The 19,536-nt window shown below is 39.8% G+C and overlaps 2 protein-coding genes across 2 annotated transcripts; one reads left to right on the top strand and one right to left on the bottom strand.

Annotated features, from left to right (window-relative positions):
- The first annotated feature begins 1,032 nt into the window (after positions 1-1,032).
- Positions 1,033-9,830, top strand: LOC125299002 (ultraviolet-sensitive opsin-like). Its single transcript, XM_048250021.1, has 7 exons — positions 1,033-1,069; positions 7,331-7,432; positions 7,531-7,968; positions 8,150-8,318; positions 8,500-8,665; positions 8,857-9,096; positions 9,251-9,830. Exons 3-7 carry the CDS (start codon positions 7,629-7,631, stop codon positions 9,344-9,346), a joined length of 1,011 nt encoding a protein of 336 aa, XP_048105978.1. The 5' UTR covers positions 1,033-1,069; positions 7,331-7,432; positions 7,531-7,628; the 3' UTR covers positions 9,347-9,830.
- Positions 9,831-11,219: 1,389 nt separating this feature from the next.
- On the bottom strand, positions 11,220-17,500 carry crip2l (cysteine-rich protein 2-like). The gene is made up of 8 exons (XM_048250019.1): positions 17,310-17,500; positions 15,198-15,292; positions 14,571-14,628; positions 13,548-13,682; positions 12,972-13,040; positions 12,401-12,495; positions 12,246-12,303; positions 11,220-12,076 (listed from the first exon to the last, which is right to left on the bottom strand). Exons 1-8 carry the CDS (start codon positions 17,350-17,352, stop codon positions 12,012-12,014), a joined length of 618 nt encoding a protein of 205 aa, XP_048105976.1. The 5' UTR covers positions 17,353-17,500; the 3' UTR covers positions 11,220-12,011.
- Positions 17,501-19,536: the final 2,036 nt, after the last annotated feature.

Below are 19,536 nucleotides of genomic sequence, written 5' to 3'. Positions count from 1 at the left end.
CCTGAATCCTGTCCCTTTCAACGTTAAAATTGTGTGATTAGCCACCAGCATAATATAATCAAAATACAAAATCTTATTATGCTTTAGGTCCAAACCTGTGAGTCTAAGCCCTAGTTTTAAAAAAATATCTTCAGGTGTAAGTAATTAGTCAAAGAGCCATTGTATTCTGTGTAATATAGAGGTTAATAAAGATACTCTAGTTTGTAATGTTTTTTAAAATATTAATTTGGTAGACAAATGGAGTCATACCATAGGTCTATGTCCAGGAATGGATTAAAGGTCTCATCTCATGGTTTTTTCATTAATGTTGCAGTGGTCTGTAGTATTGATGAATGCCCTGTGAGCCGGTTTTGGTGAAAAAAATGCTGTCCTGCGTCTGTTTCATGCTGTTCTAGTTTGGTGGGGAAGGTGGGCGGGAGGAACGACTGGATTTCTCTAGTCATGAATATTAATGACATGCTAATGAATTCACCTCTGATTGGCTAACAGTACTGTGACGCTTCCTCCAGTGCGTCCTCATCCGATTCTGCCTGTGCTATACGTTAGACCGGCACATCCGGGAACTTGACTCGTGACAAACGTTCCCGCCCCTTTCGGGGGGAAAACAAACAACCCCTCTCATTAACTCCAACGCAAATTAGGGTCAATAAACGTAATTGCAGAAATCGCAGGGAGTAAATAATAACAAAAAAATACCACAAATCAATATGACCACTCAATACATAACCACTTTGCGGTCGTTGACCGTGAAAGATACCTACAAAAGCTTAATTCAATTAATATAAAACATGTCCCTTCAGTCTCCCGAGTAGGCTACGAAGTGGTGCAACAACCCCACTCAGTGACCAGAAGTGTCATACGGTCTTCTCTTCTTATGGCTTGTAGCCATAATTTTCTTCTGTCAGGATTTTTTTTGAGGACATGGTAGGCAAAAGAAACTCAGGGAGGGGTTCTTAACTGTGTGGTTGGTACATGTCTACCGGTTCACTCTGGCTTGTTCTGAGGGAATGTTTTCCCCTCAAAAGGGGCATGGCGCAAACAACCTGCTCTGTGTGACACGGGTCCGGTTGTAAGTATGCTCCATATTCAACTTTACAGTGCTAAAACCTGGCTAAAACTCGAGTCAAAACTGTTGCACAAAATGTCTTCGGAGATACAACTTCATGTGTTTGATCCTAGTGTTCGAGTAGGAAGAAGAACCGCTTCCTGATCGTTTGTTGGTGAACGTTGGTTTAATAGAATGGTAACAATTGCCTGTCAGCTTAAAATTTCTCCTAAAAGAGGTAAACGTTTGTGACAATCGTCATCTTGCTTTCAAGTAATAAACAGTTGGAAACGTTTTAAAATAAAGACCTATTTCTTTACACAGTCAAAAGTCTTTGCAATCTTCCTAGTAGATATTTTACTTCACAACACAGGTAAGCACCCTAAATGCAGTTCAGCCACTGACCTAGCTTGCTAATGCTATCGGAATAGCTAGATAGTTATGGTTTGAATTCCATGATACTATCATTGAAAGACCACTTGGTCATAGCCCAATATATATATAGATCTAAATGCAAACACGCCTACCTAGCTATATTTTGCCGGAATTGTACCAGAATGCCTACAGAAGCAGAGAATGTGTGCTGCAAGACTTCTCCGGTAATGAGAACTATGATAGCCTGACATTGGCAGAGGTTAGCCTACTCAAGTTGTTTTCTGTCACATATGACAGAAAAAGTAGCCTACTATAGGAATCTTATAGTATTTTGGGACTAAATATTACAGTAATCTTATAGCAATACTATAGTATTTGGACATACTATAGGTACTATAAGACTACTATAGAAAAACTATAGCGGTTACAGGATATTATAGTTATTAGTAGTACTTCTAAAGTATGTCCCAATTATTCCTATAAGATTACTATAAGATTCCTATACTACTTTTTCGTAAGGGGATTGCTCATGTGGTTAGAAAAATGGGCAACACCAGTACCCCTGTTGTCTGTATGACCCTGTACCCAGGATTAGAACCAGTCTGCCTTAGCATAATGTACTCCCTTCAAAATGCACTAAACATTCGACTATGACGACTATGGCCCTCTGTGAGACAGAAGATATGAAAGGTAAGATAAACCTTTAGCTTAAAAGGGACAAAAACTGATGAAACTTCTAAAACAAATATACAAAACAGGTCAATTTTCTATAAACAACTTTATTATATTTACATACAGCAGTGGTACTCAAAGTGTGGTCCACAAGCTATCTCAAGTGTTCCACAAGTAGATGTGGTAAAATATAATAGATGAGTTGTTTGCAATATTGAACCAACTTGTATGTAAATCCAAACAGTTCTGCAACACTGATGTAACCTATGCCAGTTTAAATCATATGAATCCTCTGACACCATAAGCAAGGTGCAAAGACAATAAGCAAGGTGGTTCAGTAAGAAGGCCTATTGTGTAATATACTGTTGAAGTAGGTCTACTGTTTTTTTTTGCTAGGTGGTCCGTGAAACACTGACAAATAGTAATATTGCAGTCTATTAAAATAATGCAAACACAAAACAAGAACATCCAAACTATGCACAGAATTAACAATGTCCTCTTTTTGCCAGACGATGCAGACATCTGGCCTACAGATCCTTTGTAAGATGGTGCTGGGATTATTTAGGGAAAAGTTTGTCTGAGTTGGTCTGAGTTGTTGTTTCGGCTTGTATTGTCCTGGGGATCCGAAGGGACAACACACAAAACACATTCGTTGGCTGTGATGATTTTATTACATTGCTCTTTAATTGCGCTGGGCCATAGGTGGAGCCATCAGGTGTTATTGTGGAGATGTCGCTTTCATCCTCCTCCTCCTCTTGATCAACCCGAGGTCTTCTAGCTGGCCTTGGATGAACAGGCTTGATGGCAGTAGAGGTAGCAGGCCCCCATGCCCATGGTGTATCTGAAGTGCTTGTATCAATACTCATACCTTTCATGAAGTATTCTGTTTGGGTACCTAAAGTAAATAAATGTGTATTACTGTCAAGTTACAAGATACTAATAGTACACAGGACATTCACTATCTCACAAAACTGTACTGGCACAATGGAAACAAAAATATTTTAGTGACTGTGGTAAGGTGTATGATGTACTAAGTAGCATACCCACAAGAAGACATTTGGTAATATCAATTCTATCTGTTATGCAATTCATGGGTTTCATCAGGTCCATTTACACAGGTGTATTAATCAAGCATCATGCAGTCTGCATTCATAATCGAGGTGCTTGATTTTATACACCTGTGGAAAGTGACCTGAAGAAACCCATGAATTGACTTTCCAAAACATTGACGAGCACATAAGAACCTGTATTAGCCTACTAGAAAAAGACTTCTAGAAACTAACTAGCACAACAATAAAAGTTAGATCACAAACCTTTGCTTCTAACGTGATGACCTAATGTTGGCTAGAAAGCTGTGTAGCCTGACATGAGGATGTGCTCTGGAAGACATACAAAACACTAAGTAAACAGCAAGTAATCAAACAAAACATCATTGTATGTCAATGTAATAATGGCAAGAAGACATAAATTAGACTGAAGTGTATATACCTGAGCTCTAGTGATAGCAACTTAGCCTAATAGTGCAGGGGTATTGTGTTTTTGATTTTCCCTGTTTAGACTAGAACAATACCCGTACTTAGTTGAGCATAAAATATTGTTGCTAATATTATTATTTGTGGTTTAACGCTTAGGTTAGAAGATTATAGGTTCAACAAGCTAAATCTCTGGGTAGTGTGGTCAGTTTCTTATGAGTGTAGCTACACCAGGCTGCACGAACTGAAGCATTCTGTTAGCGTTATGTACTGCAACAATTAGCTTCCAATAGGCCTAATCAATGGAAGTAGCTACACCTGGTGTGTTAGTGGCCTGTAGAGGCTACGTTCGGGAAAATAGACCATTCCTCTAATGGATTTTACCAGAGCCCTTCCTATTAGGCATTCTCTGATTTTACACGTCGCGAACAGAACACTTCAGTTACGTGCCTGGTGTAGCTTCCTGTAATATAGGCTAGCCTAAGCCTAGCTTGTACCCTTTTCATGCATGCTAACGTGAAGAATATGAACATGCTATTTTGTAACAGACGTTAGGTGGAAAAGTTTGTTTGTACTTACAGCCTGTGAGCTGGTGGTCGATCGTCATGACGGTACAGAACCAGGTTTTCAGAACATCGATGCAAAACCACTTTCTAAGGCAGTGAGTGTTGTCGAAATGATTGGAACACAGAACTAATGTTGCACTACTTCGGTGGTGGTGTTCCAACGATAAATCCAAACCATTTCTTCCTCAACTCATGTTTCTAAGGCAAGACATGCAACGTTGATGTGTTATTGCCAGAAATAAAACAGGCACGATTTGTTTTCTGCCATGTTGGCAACTTGCTGTTAGCTCCTACTAGCTGCAGAGAGACAATCCCCTAGCAGCAAAATCTTCCAGTCTTCCTGTAGGCGGTCACAAGCCAAGGTGGGCGAGGCCATGAATAGTCAGTTTCCCTTCGGCGTCATTGGGAAGGGCTTTTTCTGATTTGCTTGTTTTTCCGGGTATTTTCTTTCATTGGCTAATGCGGGCAATGGGGGTAGAAGATCATTTTCACGTGCAGCATGCATATGCAACTTGGAGTGAGCTATAGTATTTCGAAAGTAACAAATATTAAACGGTTTCTCAGTGAATGTGACCTTTAAGGCCTATTCACACCAAGAACGATAACGATAACTATAACCACAACGATAAAAGCGTTCACACTGAACAACGATAAACAAAGTCTCTCCTTGTGTTAATGAATGTGACGGTTAAAATTCAATGGGTTCTGATTGGCTATTAGCTTTTTATCGTTCTGAAAATCGCTCTGAAAGTGATCCCCAACGATATCATTTTTCATGTCGTTATCATTATAGTTTATGTGTGAACGTCGTCATTCATATTAACGAGAACGATATTTATTTATAGCTATCGTTATCGTTATCGTTCTGAACTGAATGGGCCTACTGAATGGGCCTACTGGGCCGAAGAGCTCAGGGGGCCCTGAAGCCCAAGCCTCTGTGTGAAGCTGCTTCTTCTCCACCTTTCAAGCAAGCCCCCGGACCCCCTATCTTATGCCCCCTATGCATGTCCGTCAACAGTTTGGAATACCCTAATTGACTAAGTGAACTAATTACTTGTTTGTGATTTTTAATAATATTTTTGCATGCAAGGAAATGTATTGAAATTCTGTTTGGGGGTCCCCCAAACCCCGCCACAGATTTGGTCCCCCCCAATGTTGACATCATGACTACGGCCTTGCTTAATAGAATGTGCAGACTGGTCCAAATAGCAAAGCTGAATGATCTGACTGGTTCAACAGGTGAAAGAGGACCTTGCAAATTTTGTGAAAGGCAAATTTTGTAAATGTGACAGTAGGATTTAAAGACAAAATTAATTTAGAAGATATCAAACCATGTGAGAGAAACATGCTGGAACCTGTTGTAGCAACATCTTATGGGTTATTAGTTTAAAATTGGTATAGCATCTGTATGCTATATGCTAGCATCTATATTATGAATTAGCCTACATAATTTCATTACTGGCCGTTCATTGGCAATTTGCTTGGCTGTAAGTGGACACTCTGTTGACTGACCCAAATTGAACTAATGGCGATGTGAGCACACCTAAGCAGTTGTAGTCTCGACGGCTTTCCAGGATTAGAAGGATTTGAAGGGTTAAATCCTGTTGACAGAGTATAAAGGGCAGTTTAAGAGTACGATTTATCTGACTTTTATCCCCTGTGTTATCCCCAGGAGCAAAGATTTTGTAAGGCAGATGAGTAATAACACCTAACCAGATTGTCAAGCAGCATAAACACCTTTCCTTACATTTTGTCAGTGTTTTTTTTCTAATGAAGATGGATGGTTAGATATCAATGCTTTATGATACATCCAGAAATAAGCAGAATGAAAATTAAGAAGACCTGCATAAGTAGTCTGAAGTCTTTGCAGATACCACAAGGTTATGGCTGGTTCCTTCAGGAACAAGTTACATCTAGGGATTTCTTTGACGTAATCAGACTCCAAATTCTGCAAACAACTGAGTACCCTCCACCACCACCACCACCACACACACACACACACACCACACACACACACACACACACACACACACACATTAACTCTTTGCTTTTGACAAAACCATTTCCATCAATTGTAAGATGAAATAATAGTCAATTAAAGACCTCTTGTATTCTATTGAACCCAACTGACAATGGACTGCTTTCCTAAACTACGTGAATTGTTCCTTCCTATAAGAGTAGGACTCCGTAAACACAGAGTAAAATGTAAATGTCCTTCAAGAACTGGCGTCAGGTTTGCCCAAGTTGTTTTGTGGCCGTTTTTGGAGCCTGGGATGTCCACAGAGATCACATTTTTTACAGTGTATTCAGGACACAGGCAGATAGCAGATGGTGAGGTGAAGTTTGCTGGAAGTGACAAAAACTGTTTTAGCCTAAAAAATGTATGACATCACTTAGTGCACCTTTAAGGAATAAGGTGGATACGAATACAACTGGAAAATGGTGTACGTAAATACTAGTGGAGAGCTACCACCAATGCAGCCATACCATTTATTTTCCAACTCTAGGGTTGTATATCTTACCAAAACTCATTATCAGACTTGTCTGGCACTACACAAAAGTCTGTTCAGACACACACACAAATAAACCTAGGTGTGCACACAAACACACATACTGTAGACATTGGCACACTACAGTAAAATTCTAGACAAAACACAAAAAGCAGTGTATGACCACTTTATAATAAAAGTAATATGTGGATACAGACATGCATTTGGGTGTCATCAAAGAGTAGGCCTACTGTCTGTTGTTGCAGATTTGTCTTTCTAGAAAGGTAGTGCGCACATGTTTGTGACTTTGTAAAGACTATGAGGATGGCTTTAAAACACAGTTTTTGTACAACAAATTTTGCAGGAGCTACAGGGGTAAGGTTGATTCAGATAGTACATGACATCAACATGTATGTGGCCATATTATGTATCTGTTAGTTTTTAACATTTCAGTCTGAGTCAGGTAAAGCGCTATGGGACCTTTTATTATATATATAGGCATTGATGCTTTGCTGAGGTACAAGATCAATGAAAACAGACAGGGTTGAGTATGCTGTGACCATAATTGTCTTTCTTAGTGTATTTTCATTTTCTTCTGAACACAAATGATAAACAGAGAGAATGTGATCACAGATGTGATCACTTTTATTTTACTGCTGTACTCATATGTTGGTGACCATCCTTTCTATCACATTTTTTTATGTTTCACAGCATTACGCAAACCCTGCAAAACAAATACGTTTTAGGACATACTGTGGATTCATCTTATCCTCTCCTTCCCCTTTCTCAACTAACTGGATTAGTCAGGTGTAGGTAAGACCAGAGAGTTACAAGCATTCCTTAATCCAAACATTTGCTGTGGAAAGATAATCAGGATTTAGAAGATCTTTGCTGCATTTCTCTGTATACAGCGTATAAGCAGTTTATAGCTCTACAGTATATATGCAGAATCCCCTCACATGGATCACTTCTTCTGGCCAGCAAGTGACAGGAAGACACTGCAGTAAAGATGGCGAAGGACTTCTACCTGTACGAGAACATCTCCAAAGTCAGTCCCTTTGAGGGCCCACAGTATCATATCGCTCCAAAATGGGCGTTTTATCTACAAGCGGCATTCATGGGCATGGTGTTTTTCTTGGGAACGCCACTCAATGCCACCGTGCTTTTCGTCACTGCTAAATACAAGAAGCTGCGGACGCCTCTGAACTACATCTTGGTGAACATCTCCCTTGGGGGATTCATCTTCGATGTGTTTTCTGTCAGCCAAGTGTTTTTGTCCAGCCTACAAGGATATTACTTTCTAGGTCACACAATGTGTGCACTGGAATCTTCAATGGGCTCAGTAGCAGGTATATTGGACGAGCTTCTTTTTGTATGCTTCATTTGTATATTTGTATGTTTTTAATGCATGTTTTTAAAATATCTGCATTGCACTAGCTAAAATATAGTTTAGCTATTTATCATCTCTAACAGTGCTTTTTGAGTGTAGAATCTAAAATAAAAACAAAAAAACAATGTGTTTCTTTGCAGGCTTGGTAACAGCATGGTCGCTTGCAGTCTTGGCAATTGAGAGATATATTGTCATCTGCAAGCCACTTGGGTCTTTCAAATTTGGAACGGGTCATGCAATGGGTGGAGTGGCCTTCACCTGGTTTATGGGGATTGGATGTGCAGCACCACCCTTCTTCGGCTGGAGCAGGTTGAGTATAAAATAATTAATCGATCTAATTTGTGTTCATTTGTGTAATCATTCTTTTCCCGGGGCGTTCAGAATCAAAAGGATACCTATGCAAAATGCAAAATCCTATATACGGCTGTTTAAATATTGTTACATGGCTTTTCAACAAGACAGTTTTTCACCTCATTGTTGTTTTTTGTAGGTACATCCCTGAAGGCTTGGGCTGTTCCTGTGGTCCTGACTGGTACACGACCGGCACAGAATATAACTCGGAGAGTTACACATATTTCCTGATGGTCACTTGCTTCATCGCCCCTCTCACCTGCATTATCTTTTCATACTCACAGCTTCTGTCCGCCTTGAGAGCCGTGGGTTCTTTCTCTTGATCATCATATTTCAGAAAAGGGAAATATTCTTGACCTCTGTTGTACAGTTTTCTCCAGTTTACACTATTCAGTTTGCAGTATTCTACATTCTGTTCTACAGTTTTTACCTTGATCCTCCAGGCTTAAAATGGGAATAGTACAGCTTCAAAAAATTTTACCCACCTCTGTTATAGGTTGCAGCTCAACAGTCTGAATCGGCATCGACACAGAAGGCAGAGAAGGAGGTGACCCGGATGATCATCATGATGGTGTTGTCCTTCATCGTGTGTTACACGCCTTATGCTCTAGCTGCGCTGTACTACACCCTTGACCATGAGTCAGAGAAGGATTACCGTCTTGTTACTATTCCTGCACTTTTCTCCAAGAGCTCCTCTGTTTACAATCCATTGATTTACTGTTTCATGAACAAGCAGGTATGGATCCTATCAATAAATACATATAATCCCTCGCCCAGACAATAATGACTTGCCATTGTTAACTTCAACAATTTCTTAACAACAGCACAAGCAGATGATCTTGCCAGCTTTTGTTAAGCTATCATTGTATACTTTTTACTTTTTATTTCAGTTCAATGCATGCATTATGGAGACTTTCTTTGGAAAGAACATTGATGAGGCTTCAGAGGTGTCCAAAACTGAGGTCTCGTCTGTGTCTGCTGCTTAGGACACCATTTCAATCTCCCTTGACTGACTTGACTCACTTGAAGAAACCAGACATTTAGTACAACGTGGAAACTGATTCAGCTGTTTGGTATCTATTTAGAGCAGTCACATGATTCAAAAACCTGACCCTCAAAAGCCACAGTCAGGATGCTGCCTGATATTTTTGGATGCAGGCTTTATGCCCATAGAATTACTTTGATGACGAAGTTTGAGTGATGTTTGGACTTTAAGTTTGAACGATGGTTTCTCCAGTAAATACCTGATCTTTTTGTATATGTATATAGTATGCTGCAATAAGAAAATGAATTAAAAAATATATTAGATACTAGTATGTAAAAGTAATACTGCAAAAAGAAAATGAATAAAAACATATTTTAGATGCTAGTAAAACCACAAGAAAGCAAGTGTTCAACTTGCATAAGCAAATTGTTCAGATGGTTTTGTAAAATACTGAGCATCTGTCAATTAAACAGTGTTGAGCACTAGTGTTATGTGTTCATGTGTGTCTGTTTGCTTGTTTGGTTATTTATTTGTTATTTTGTTTGTCAATGGGATTATGCATACTGGTCTAAATGTCCTGAAACATGTAACATGGCCCAAGGAAGAACCTCTTTTATTTTGGAAAGTGTAACTACATTGCACAGGCGTCCATGATCTGCCAAATCCATTTTTCCTTGGCCCAGGGTTGATTAATCCTGTTAACAAGCGAACAAACCAACTAGCAAACATGGGACATCTGTGTCCAGTCAACTTGGTGGAGCAATGCACTCTACTAAACAAGTGCTTACTTATTTTATATTATTTATTTGGCTAATGCTTTCATCCAAAGCAAACTAACTATGTTGATTATTACAAGGGCCAGCCTCCCCAGAGCATTTCGGGGCTAAGTGCTTAGCTCAAGGGCACAAAGGTGGCAGCCGGGAATAGCATCCTCAGTATCAAAACGCACTGACTGTGCATTGAGGGGCACAATTAACACAATCAACTATTAAAAAATTAATTTGTTGAAAAAGAATGCTCACTCTGATTGTGACAGTAACGGGCAATCGATGCTTAAAAATAATTCAATTTACTCCTTGCTGTCTTTATAAAAGAATCTATCTAAGAAGGTTTTATAACTACATTGTAGTAGTCACTCCAACTGGTCAGATTTGAACAGGTGAACCATCTAAATGTGTTCTGTAAGGATTTAAAAACAAAATGTAGTTTGAAGATAAACCAAACCATGTCAGGCTGATTTCTTTGAAACATCTACATGCTACAAAAGCACAAAAACTACTGACCATAGTCTCAACATGACGATTGAATTACTCAGTGTCACAAGATCGATGGCTCCAATGTCACTCCCACCACCCACGTCTGTAACCTTCGACCCCACACTTTTCTGTTTATGTAAATGTGTCCATGTACCTTGTTTGTTTGTTAACTTGTTGTTTGTGTGTAACTTTTGTATCTATGTGAAATTGTGAAGAGTCTTGAAAAGCGCTATCATTTTTTTTTTGATTATTGAAAATTATTTATTATTTTATAATTATTATCATCATTGTTAACATTACGATTTAAGGGTTAATTTCAGCAGATTTCAACTGAAGTTGTACTGCACTTAGACATGATATGCGATCAAGCTTTGCAAGGCTATAAGTAGTTGAGGATAACATTTAGGAAAATGCTGATCTAGTTACCTAACCCAGAGAGCTGGTGAGGACAAACATCACTGATTACATTCACCGGTTTCCCACAGCCAGTCTGGTATGTTCTAGTGGTATGTGACAATAGGGCCTTTCCCCCCACTGTTGTTGTGTAAATCTTGTCAGCTATGCCAATGGCTCTCCCTGGTGGCAGAACATGGGCATTACCAAAAAAACCAAGAAGCCTTTTGTCACACATTCACATCTTTATGTAAAAAATTCTGTGTCAAATCAATTCTTCTATGAAACAGGTGCTCAAGAAAATGAACAATAGAAAGTATATGTCTAAACAGTTGTTAGTAATAACAAATACAAACATACTATAGAATCTGACTCCTAAACCTTAGCAGGTAAAAAAACACTTGGGAGTTGTCTCAAATCTCTATATGTGAATTTCAAATCATCTAGTTCTATTCTAGAGAGGTATTTCTTACCGAACGTGAAGCCTTTGCCACACTAACACTCAGAGACTTAACACATCCCACTGACCCATGTCCGTGTCCTTATCATATCGTTGGCAGATTACTCACATGGCACTTTGCATATAAGGTTTTCAAAAAAAGTAACACCATATATTAACACAAGGGCAAAGAATCTTACAAAAAATATATCCAAATAATGTAGAAATACATTAACAGGTTATTCTCAAAATGCACACATCTACGTTCATGCCTTTGGAAGGGCACATACGGTTATTTTTTTTCCATTTCTCTAGAAAAGCAGACAGCAGCAGACTAGCTAGTGGTTGATGGACTACAAGTCCCCCCCCACACACACACACACACACACACACACACACATACACACACCAACAAATATGGCTACAGGAAAGAGAAGACGGAGAGTATTAAAAGAAGTGGTCAAATGGCTATGGAGCGAAGTTAGAGATGGAGATCCACAGTTGCACATCATCGGAAGAGAAGAGCTGGGTAGCCTGGTGTGTGGTGCTGGTGGCCGGGAGGCTGAGAGTTAAAAGACTCAAGGTTGGGGCTCAGCGTTGGGCTCATCATAAATATAACTTCCCACTCCTCCAGTGTTTACACCTGTTATGAGAAAAATAAATAATTACAAATTCAAACCAGTTACGCAGTTAAGACACTTGAGATGTACCTGTTTAAATTTATCCATAAAAAATCTTAATGATGTACATTATGTTTTGTTGTTGGTTGTATATCTGATAGGAATTCACTGAAGTGTGATGTTCTGAGGTACCTTTGGGTCCAAACAGGACAGCATAGCATGGTTTGTGACAGTAGGGCTGGCCATCATGCTGTGAAATACATCAAGTAGAATAAATTTCATTAGTTTCCACTGCATTGCAGACACAAAACACACACACACACACACTCACACACATACAAACTCACCTCTGCATGGCCCCCTGGTGCCAGAGTCTTGCTACACCTCTCACAGCGCAAGCAGGGACGGTGCCAATCCTTACCAAGGGATGTCACCTTTTCAGCTAACACACACACACACACAGAGAGAGCGAGAGAGAGAGAGAATACTCAAACTGGGTTTCAACTACAACCAAATCTGACAAATCCAGCTCCAAAGTTTATGACTGTGAGGTGTCGGGAACCTTCAAGTAAAATGTTGTTGACTACATCTGGCTTGTAGAGAAATGTGACCTTAGATTTTTTATCACGCCAAATAAGCAGCTAAAACAGGTTACTGTTAAACTACTGTGTGAATCCAGCATCGAAACTTCCACATGACAGTCATTACATTTATAAATTATGATCCAAAGAAAGGATCATAGGGACATTCAAAGTAGGCCCATCAATATGTCTCTTAACAAAAGAGAAAAAATGCAAAAAATATTTTGGTATTTATGGGTCTCCTAGCAAAAAAGGTTCCCGACCCCTGGTCTTTGATAGGTTTTGTACAGAACTTTTACATGACCTGCATTGAAAGAATAAAGTTGTTTAGACTCACCAAAATACACTGTCTTGCTGCATCGTGGGCAGACGTTTGGCTGTCCAGCGAAGGATGTGAAACTTGCAGCTGGGGAGAAATCATCCAGATTATGAACCCCTTCATCTTAATTGCAGCAAACTTACACAATTGCAATAATATTGAGGTGTATGTATGTATGTATATATATATATACTGGAATGTTTTTAGAAGATTAGATTCAGAATAATCAGATTGGTCTTTTTTCTGAGTGAGTGAATATTTGAAAATGGTTGTCAGTGGTGATGTCATAAAAAATACTGTGGACGATAGTTTAATGTGAAAAAGTTTTGAGGGGAAATTATTTTACTAATCTTCTCCCATTTTTATTCATGTTCTACCAACACAGATTTGTCCCTCGATCAGGCATTTCCTCCCAAATTGCATGTCAAAGCAAGTTGCCTACAATAACATAGCAGCAAAGAGTCATAGACTTCATTCAGATCAGAGATGAAATATGTTGGCTTGAGATAAAACTGTGTGACACTCCATGACATTGTGCTAAGGGAAATCCACAGGTGGTCTAGACTGTCATCAAGCTCCTTTTGCCTTTCCTACCTTTCACTGGGCCTTTGGGGGGGGCGGATGCTTTCTTCTCTGCCGGCTTCGGCTCAGTTTCCGTGGGAACGCTGGCAGCATCCTCGGTGACAGGGGTATCATAGACATAGGAGCCAGCTCCTCCAATGTTCACACCTTCACAGACAAAGAAATGTGTGAAATTGGCACAAAGAAATTTAATTTACATTAGTACATAAAAATCAATAACAAATGGTGATATTACATGCTAAACTGACAATTTACATTTTATATCAAATCACATGGTAAATGAAATGTTAACAGTAATTCAACTAATTTTAAGTAAATAAAAATTTTAATTTTGTTGTCATCATCTAATTATTGACCTCATCAATGCAGTAATCCAGCGTTAACTTAGAGAGCCACTATGAGCCATCATAGAGATCGACCTGATAAAAAGCTGTTAAGGGTACTGTAAAACTGCAAAACTATACTGGCTGAGTGAATCCAGTAAAATGGTATGAACTAAATATTTAAATCCATTTTAAATTCATTACACTCCCTGCTCTAAGCGATGCTGGGTAACGTCACTTCTGTTATTATTCAAACAAAACAGAGAGCTAGCTCGCTACTTCCTCCCCCTCCCTCCCGTGCAATTGAAACTCTCCTAAATGAGCATCTTGTCTGTGATTTGCTGGAACAGTTTGTTATGTTTTTATGGGCTAGGTTTGCCCAGGTTGTTTTTGTTGCCGTTTTTGGAGCCTGGGCTGTTAACAGTGATCACATTTTTTTACAGTGTATTTAGGACACAGGCAGCTAGCGAATGGTGAGGTGATGTTTGCTGTAAGTAACAAAAATTGTTATAGCCTAAAAAGCGTGTGGCATCGCTTAAAGCACCTTTAAGCACAATTATTTTAAGGCCTCGTTATACAAGATATGAGACAATAATCATGAAAGAAAATGTTAGCGTTCTTTTGTGTTTACATTGCAGACGTATCACACAGGTACATAATAACCTTCTGACACCAATGAGTAATTACTGTAAAATAGATTGATGTACTGCACCTTTTGGTCCATAGAGGGCAGCATAGCATGGCTTGTGGCAGTAAGGTTTCCCATCATGCTGTGTGCAGAGAGAAGCATAATGTCTAGTGAGACAAAGCATTTCACAACATGTGGGGGAATTGCAGATATAGTTCACTCAATTTCTTGACGAAAATAAACTATGGTGATGTAAAAGGTAAAAATATAACAAATAACAAAAACATATTTGATCTTTAAATTACCATTATAAGGTGCTATTGTTGTCATTACATTATCGTTGTCATTATATATACATGTACCCAGTGATTAAACTAGCATTAGCATAAGTTTATGGCATTAATGAGAGTGAATAGCAGTAGCAGTGTGGGTTATTTGAGTTATTGCACTGCTTCTCTGTCTCTGTTTGTTTTATAAATCCCTTGGCTTCTCTCCCCCTGGCTCCAGGACTTGCAGTGTGTATTCACCAGAGCTGGAACTCATCCTGGAGGGGATGACTCAAGCAGCTAAATGGAACACACTAGCCCAGTCCCTCATTGGGTGACGGGTTTCCATGGGCACGCTGGTGTTACTGATATGACAGTGAGGGCTGATCCTGGGGGCTGACTGGGCCGTCACGGCGCCTGGTCGCCGCCCGTCTCTATTACCCACCTCTGCATGACCTCCAGGGATCAGCGTCTTGCTGCAGCGCTCACACTTCAGGCAAAACTTATGCCAGTCTTTCCCCAGGGATGTCACCTTCTCCGCTGGAGAGAGAGAGGGAGAGAGAGAGAGAGAAGGAGAGAGTATTTTGGGGGACAGACAGAGAGAAGATAAAGGAGAAGCGATAGGGAGTGCAAGCAAAAGAGTGAAATTTGATATCAGCGTATCAGCTTGAAGACCATTTTCATTCGCCATCTGCCCATTGCAATGCATGGATAGTTTCTGGACCATTTAACAGTCTCGGTTTTCATTTCATTTAATGGATGCTAAAAGAGTTAGTGATACAATAGAATACAAAGCTAAATGAACGGGCTTCACTTGCTTTGACTATGTTTAATGTAAAATACATTGTGTCGTCCAAGACAAAAAATGTTTTTGTTATCATTATCGTGTACACAATTACAGGTTAATTTAATAGATTTACTCCACAATGCCACAACCCATTGTTTTAGTGCCTTTTAGTCTGATGAGTTCTGCATGCTTGTGTGACTTGAAGATGTGTCAAATGAAGATGTAATTTAGGAATTGGCTTGATCAACTTATCTGGGATGTTTTCACTCTAGGGACACACCCAATAAATCAACTACTGGTATCTGTGTTTTCTGCTGATTTTTACCTAATCTTTCCCTAATTCTTCTGAATAAGTACAAGATGTTTAGTGACAGTAAACACAATGGTTTAGACAAGGAATGTTAACAGTGAGTGACTCATCAGACTCATCATTTGTTCAAATAAAACCTGCTTTAAAAAAAAATATATGGCCTTGTTTAAACTCAGACATCCACATGTATGCTCCTCCTAAATGCAGCAGCATCAACATAAGCATGCTTTCCTTTAGCTATTACAAATAAGTAAAGCTAAATTCTTATGCAATGGCCCATTTGAAGGGAAAAAAGAAGATGTGGTGCATAAATTAGGGTGGTTTTAAGACTTAACACTCAAATCAAATGGAAATGGCATGATATGCAATCAGAGAATTGAACCCATATAGGACTAGGCTACTAGCATCCTCTCATGAAACTGCCACTACCATTCAGTCTCAGGGAAAGGATTGCAGATGCACAGAGTACAGTAAGGCATCCCATCAGTTTAAGTGTTTTGCTGAATCCGTTCCAAAGGAAGACTCGACTGTAGTGCACATCAATTCACGCGCACGCTCGTGAGACATTCCAGTCCACCTAAATTCTGCCTACTTCTTTAAGCAGTTGAGTTGCCTATGCGATGTTTAGCCCATTCAGTCTGGTAGGCTAATGATCTAAATGCAAATGCCTTCAACACCAAAACAATGCAGATTTAGGCTCCTCATTTATCATTATACTGTACATAGTTCTATGAAAGGGAATGCTTTTCCATTAGCAGGTCTTTTAATGTCACAAGCGATGAAAGTTGCTCCTTCGCCGCTTAGGGAGCTGTCCGTAGTCACTGGTACTGAAATTATCCTCGTCTCTAGGATTTTTACTTCACCAAACCCTACTGCAAACCTGGTGTCGCTGAATGCTTCCTCTAAACACGGTGCTAGGTTCGTTTCGATAAATAACATGGCGCTCCTCTTCGTTAGTTAACTGGATTTGCTTTCGTGCATAGTTAAGATAGCTCGGTTAACGTGATTGTCAGTGGGGGGTTGTAGTTTAATCTGTCTAACAATTAAACAAACACATGGTGTCCATATTGCTCTAAACCAGCATCCGCTCATTTGGTTTCCTTAACTGACCCCAAAGCGCACGACTTCGGCAGAAAATGAGCAGTGTCGGAGTTAGCCTACCACGTCGATAAACGTCGTTGCCTAGATAGCCTACTGGTTCGGTCGCATGGTTCAGATGAACTAACCTTACCTTACCTCGACTGCATAAACTGCACCTTTGAATTCTCCCCACAGTTCGTCTTGTTTTTTTTTTTTTTTGGTCAAATTAGCTAGATCTTGCCATATTCGACTCTAGCCAGGCTTTCCCATGGGCTAAGGTCCATTTAGTAATTTCGCTTTAAGCAATGTCCACTACAATGGTCGGTTGCATCCGACCCCATGCGAAACGATGATAAAGAACGTGCATGGCTGTCACTTACCAAAGTAGACCGTTTTATCACATTTAGGACATTTTGACGCCATCGTTGTCCCGTTGAAATGGACTCCTTGTTTTTATGAGTGGCTGAGTGTTAGCTTAAATTGCGAGTCTCATGGGCGGTTTCACTTACTCCAGCAAGAGATGTTCACGTGAAGAGAGACTGGGATGCAAATGCATGCCTCATCAAAGACAGAGCTTTTTTCTGCGACCGGGGCCACGCCCTACCGTTGACGTAATGTTGGCTAGCAATTTTGTGGCCATGCGCCAAAATGATAAAATGGCTCTTTAATAAAACATCATAGGTAGGCCTATATTACAATATTCATCCATCATTGTGGGACAGCAGTGTGCAGATTAATATCCTTCATAGTCTATTATGAAACCACTGTGACACCTATACCCTGTGATCTTTTCAGCAATAACTTAGAAAAAGGTAGTCAAAAGCAGCACGCCTATGTCTTAAAAACACACTAGGCCTACTGCTTGTAATTCAGCCTCGTATCATGGCCAAATTACGGCGATATCCTTTACCAACCCCACTCTCACTCGTGTCATATTGCTTAAATATTCAGGTTTTATATGCTATATGTTCCAGTATTACAAGTGGCTTAATGTGCCTATGATGCAACATCTGGCCACTTTAACTGTTATAGGCCTATTTTCAAAAAAATAAAATACACAGCAATAAGACCTGCTGCATTCTTTAAGAAATATGCAAAATCTTAGCATGTCTGTTTTCTTGATATCTCTGTCTGAACACAGCTTCCCCCACATTCTTTTTTTGGTGTGTGTGTGTGTGTGTGATCAGTTTTGGAAGGGTATAACCACCTCATTACCCTCAACCCTGAAAACCAAGAGCTTATAAACATGATGTCATCTCAAATCCTTATCACATTCCCCTTCATCTCATTATCTGTCATTGCCTATATAAGCCTTTATTTCTAGGTGATTAGCCTTACTGAATGCAGGGCCTATACGACGGACCACCAGCCTTTCAGCACCCGGGGTCTGTTTATTTCCACTTTGCGTGGTTGTTAGGTTACGGGATTGGCCGCTCCTGTGGAATGTTAAGTGACGTTGCACAGGACCCGAGCCAGCGCCACTCCTGAGGGGAACACTCGGACTGTGATAAATGCACGCTCTTGTACTACAAATATTCTACATCTCACAAGAGCCTCAGATCTGTCACTCTCCTCCATTTATGGTGTGAGTTATGGTGGCTGGGCTCGTTTGAACCGGACAAACTGTTGGAGTTGTTGCACTAAAAAGGTGACATGAGAAAAATTATTAGGGCCTACTGTTTTGCAACGCAGGGTCTTGACATATATTTCTGTCATCCTTGAGGTGAAAAGAGGTGACTTGGGAATAGAACTGTATAATGGTGTTCATGACTGAAGAAAACAATTTGTCTCCCTCACAAACAGGTGTTTTCAATATATTCAGTACAAAAATAGCCCAATCTTTAAACATGGGCTTGCAAATGGCAAAAGGTTGACCCACAATTTGCTGTTGACTTTTAATTTCTGTCCAGCAAAAGGTTAACATCCACCAGAAAATTCCATTTATGCATGTAGTATTTTTATCTTTGTTTAAGCAACACACATAAACAGTAGCGATATTGATGGAAACAATGTCCATTTCCCTTCCACAGAGGCACTCTTGTGGTCCCAGTGGACAGGAAGAATGCAATAAGCCTAAAATAAACATTAACAATTTACGTCTGTTCCTTGCTTTTTGGCAGACTTGAGAGAAAAGGAGAGAAGAGAATGGAGATTCAGAGAGAACAGTAGGGAAGACAAGGTTAAAACTCTGCACCCTTGAAAAGAGTTTGAACTAAAAACTTTTTTACTTTTGACACCACATCATTTCCCTTACATTTCCGTTTCTTAATTTTCATCATGAGTGTCTGTCGCACCCTTTCAACCTGTTCACTTCCCTCCTCCTCCATATCAAGCTGGGTGGATGCCAGTTTTCCATGCCGCATTGCTGGCTCTTTAGTCAGCAGTGGACATTGAGAATGCATGAGCTCTGACAATGACAATAGCCTTTATCTCCTAATTCTACTCCGCTAGCACCCCTCAGCCCATCCCCCCCTTTCTATTTTAACAGAACTCCCAAGACACACACACACACACACACACACACACACACACACACACACACACACACACATACACACGCACACCTGTTTGGTGGAGTGAAAGAAGGAAAGTGACATTCTGACCCAA

This window comes from Alosa alosa, chromosome 8 (assembly GCF_017589495.1).
Source record: "Alosa alosa isolate M-15738 ecotype Scorff River chromosome 8, AALO_Geno_1.1, whole genome shotgun sequence".
NCBI lineage: Eukaryota > Metazoa > Chordata > Actinopteri > Clupeiformes > Clupeidae > Alosa > Alosa alosa.
The sequence above is the reverse complement of the archived record's forward strand: the minus strand, read 5'-3'. Positions and strand labels throughout refer to the sequence as shown.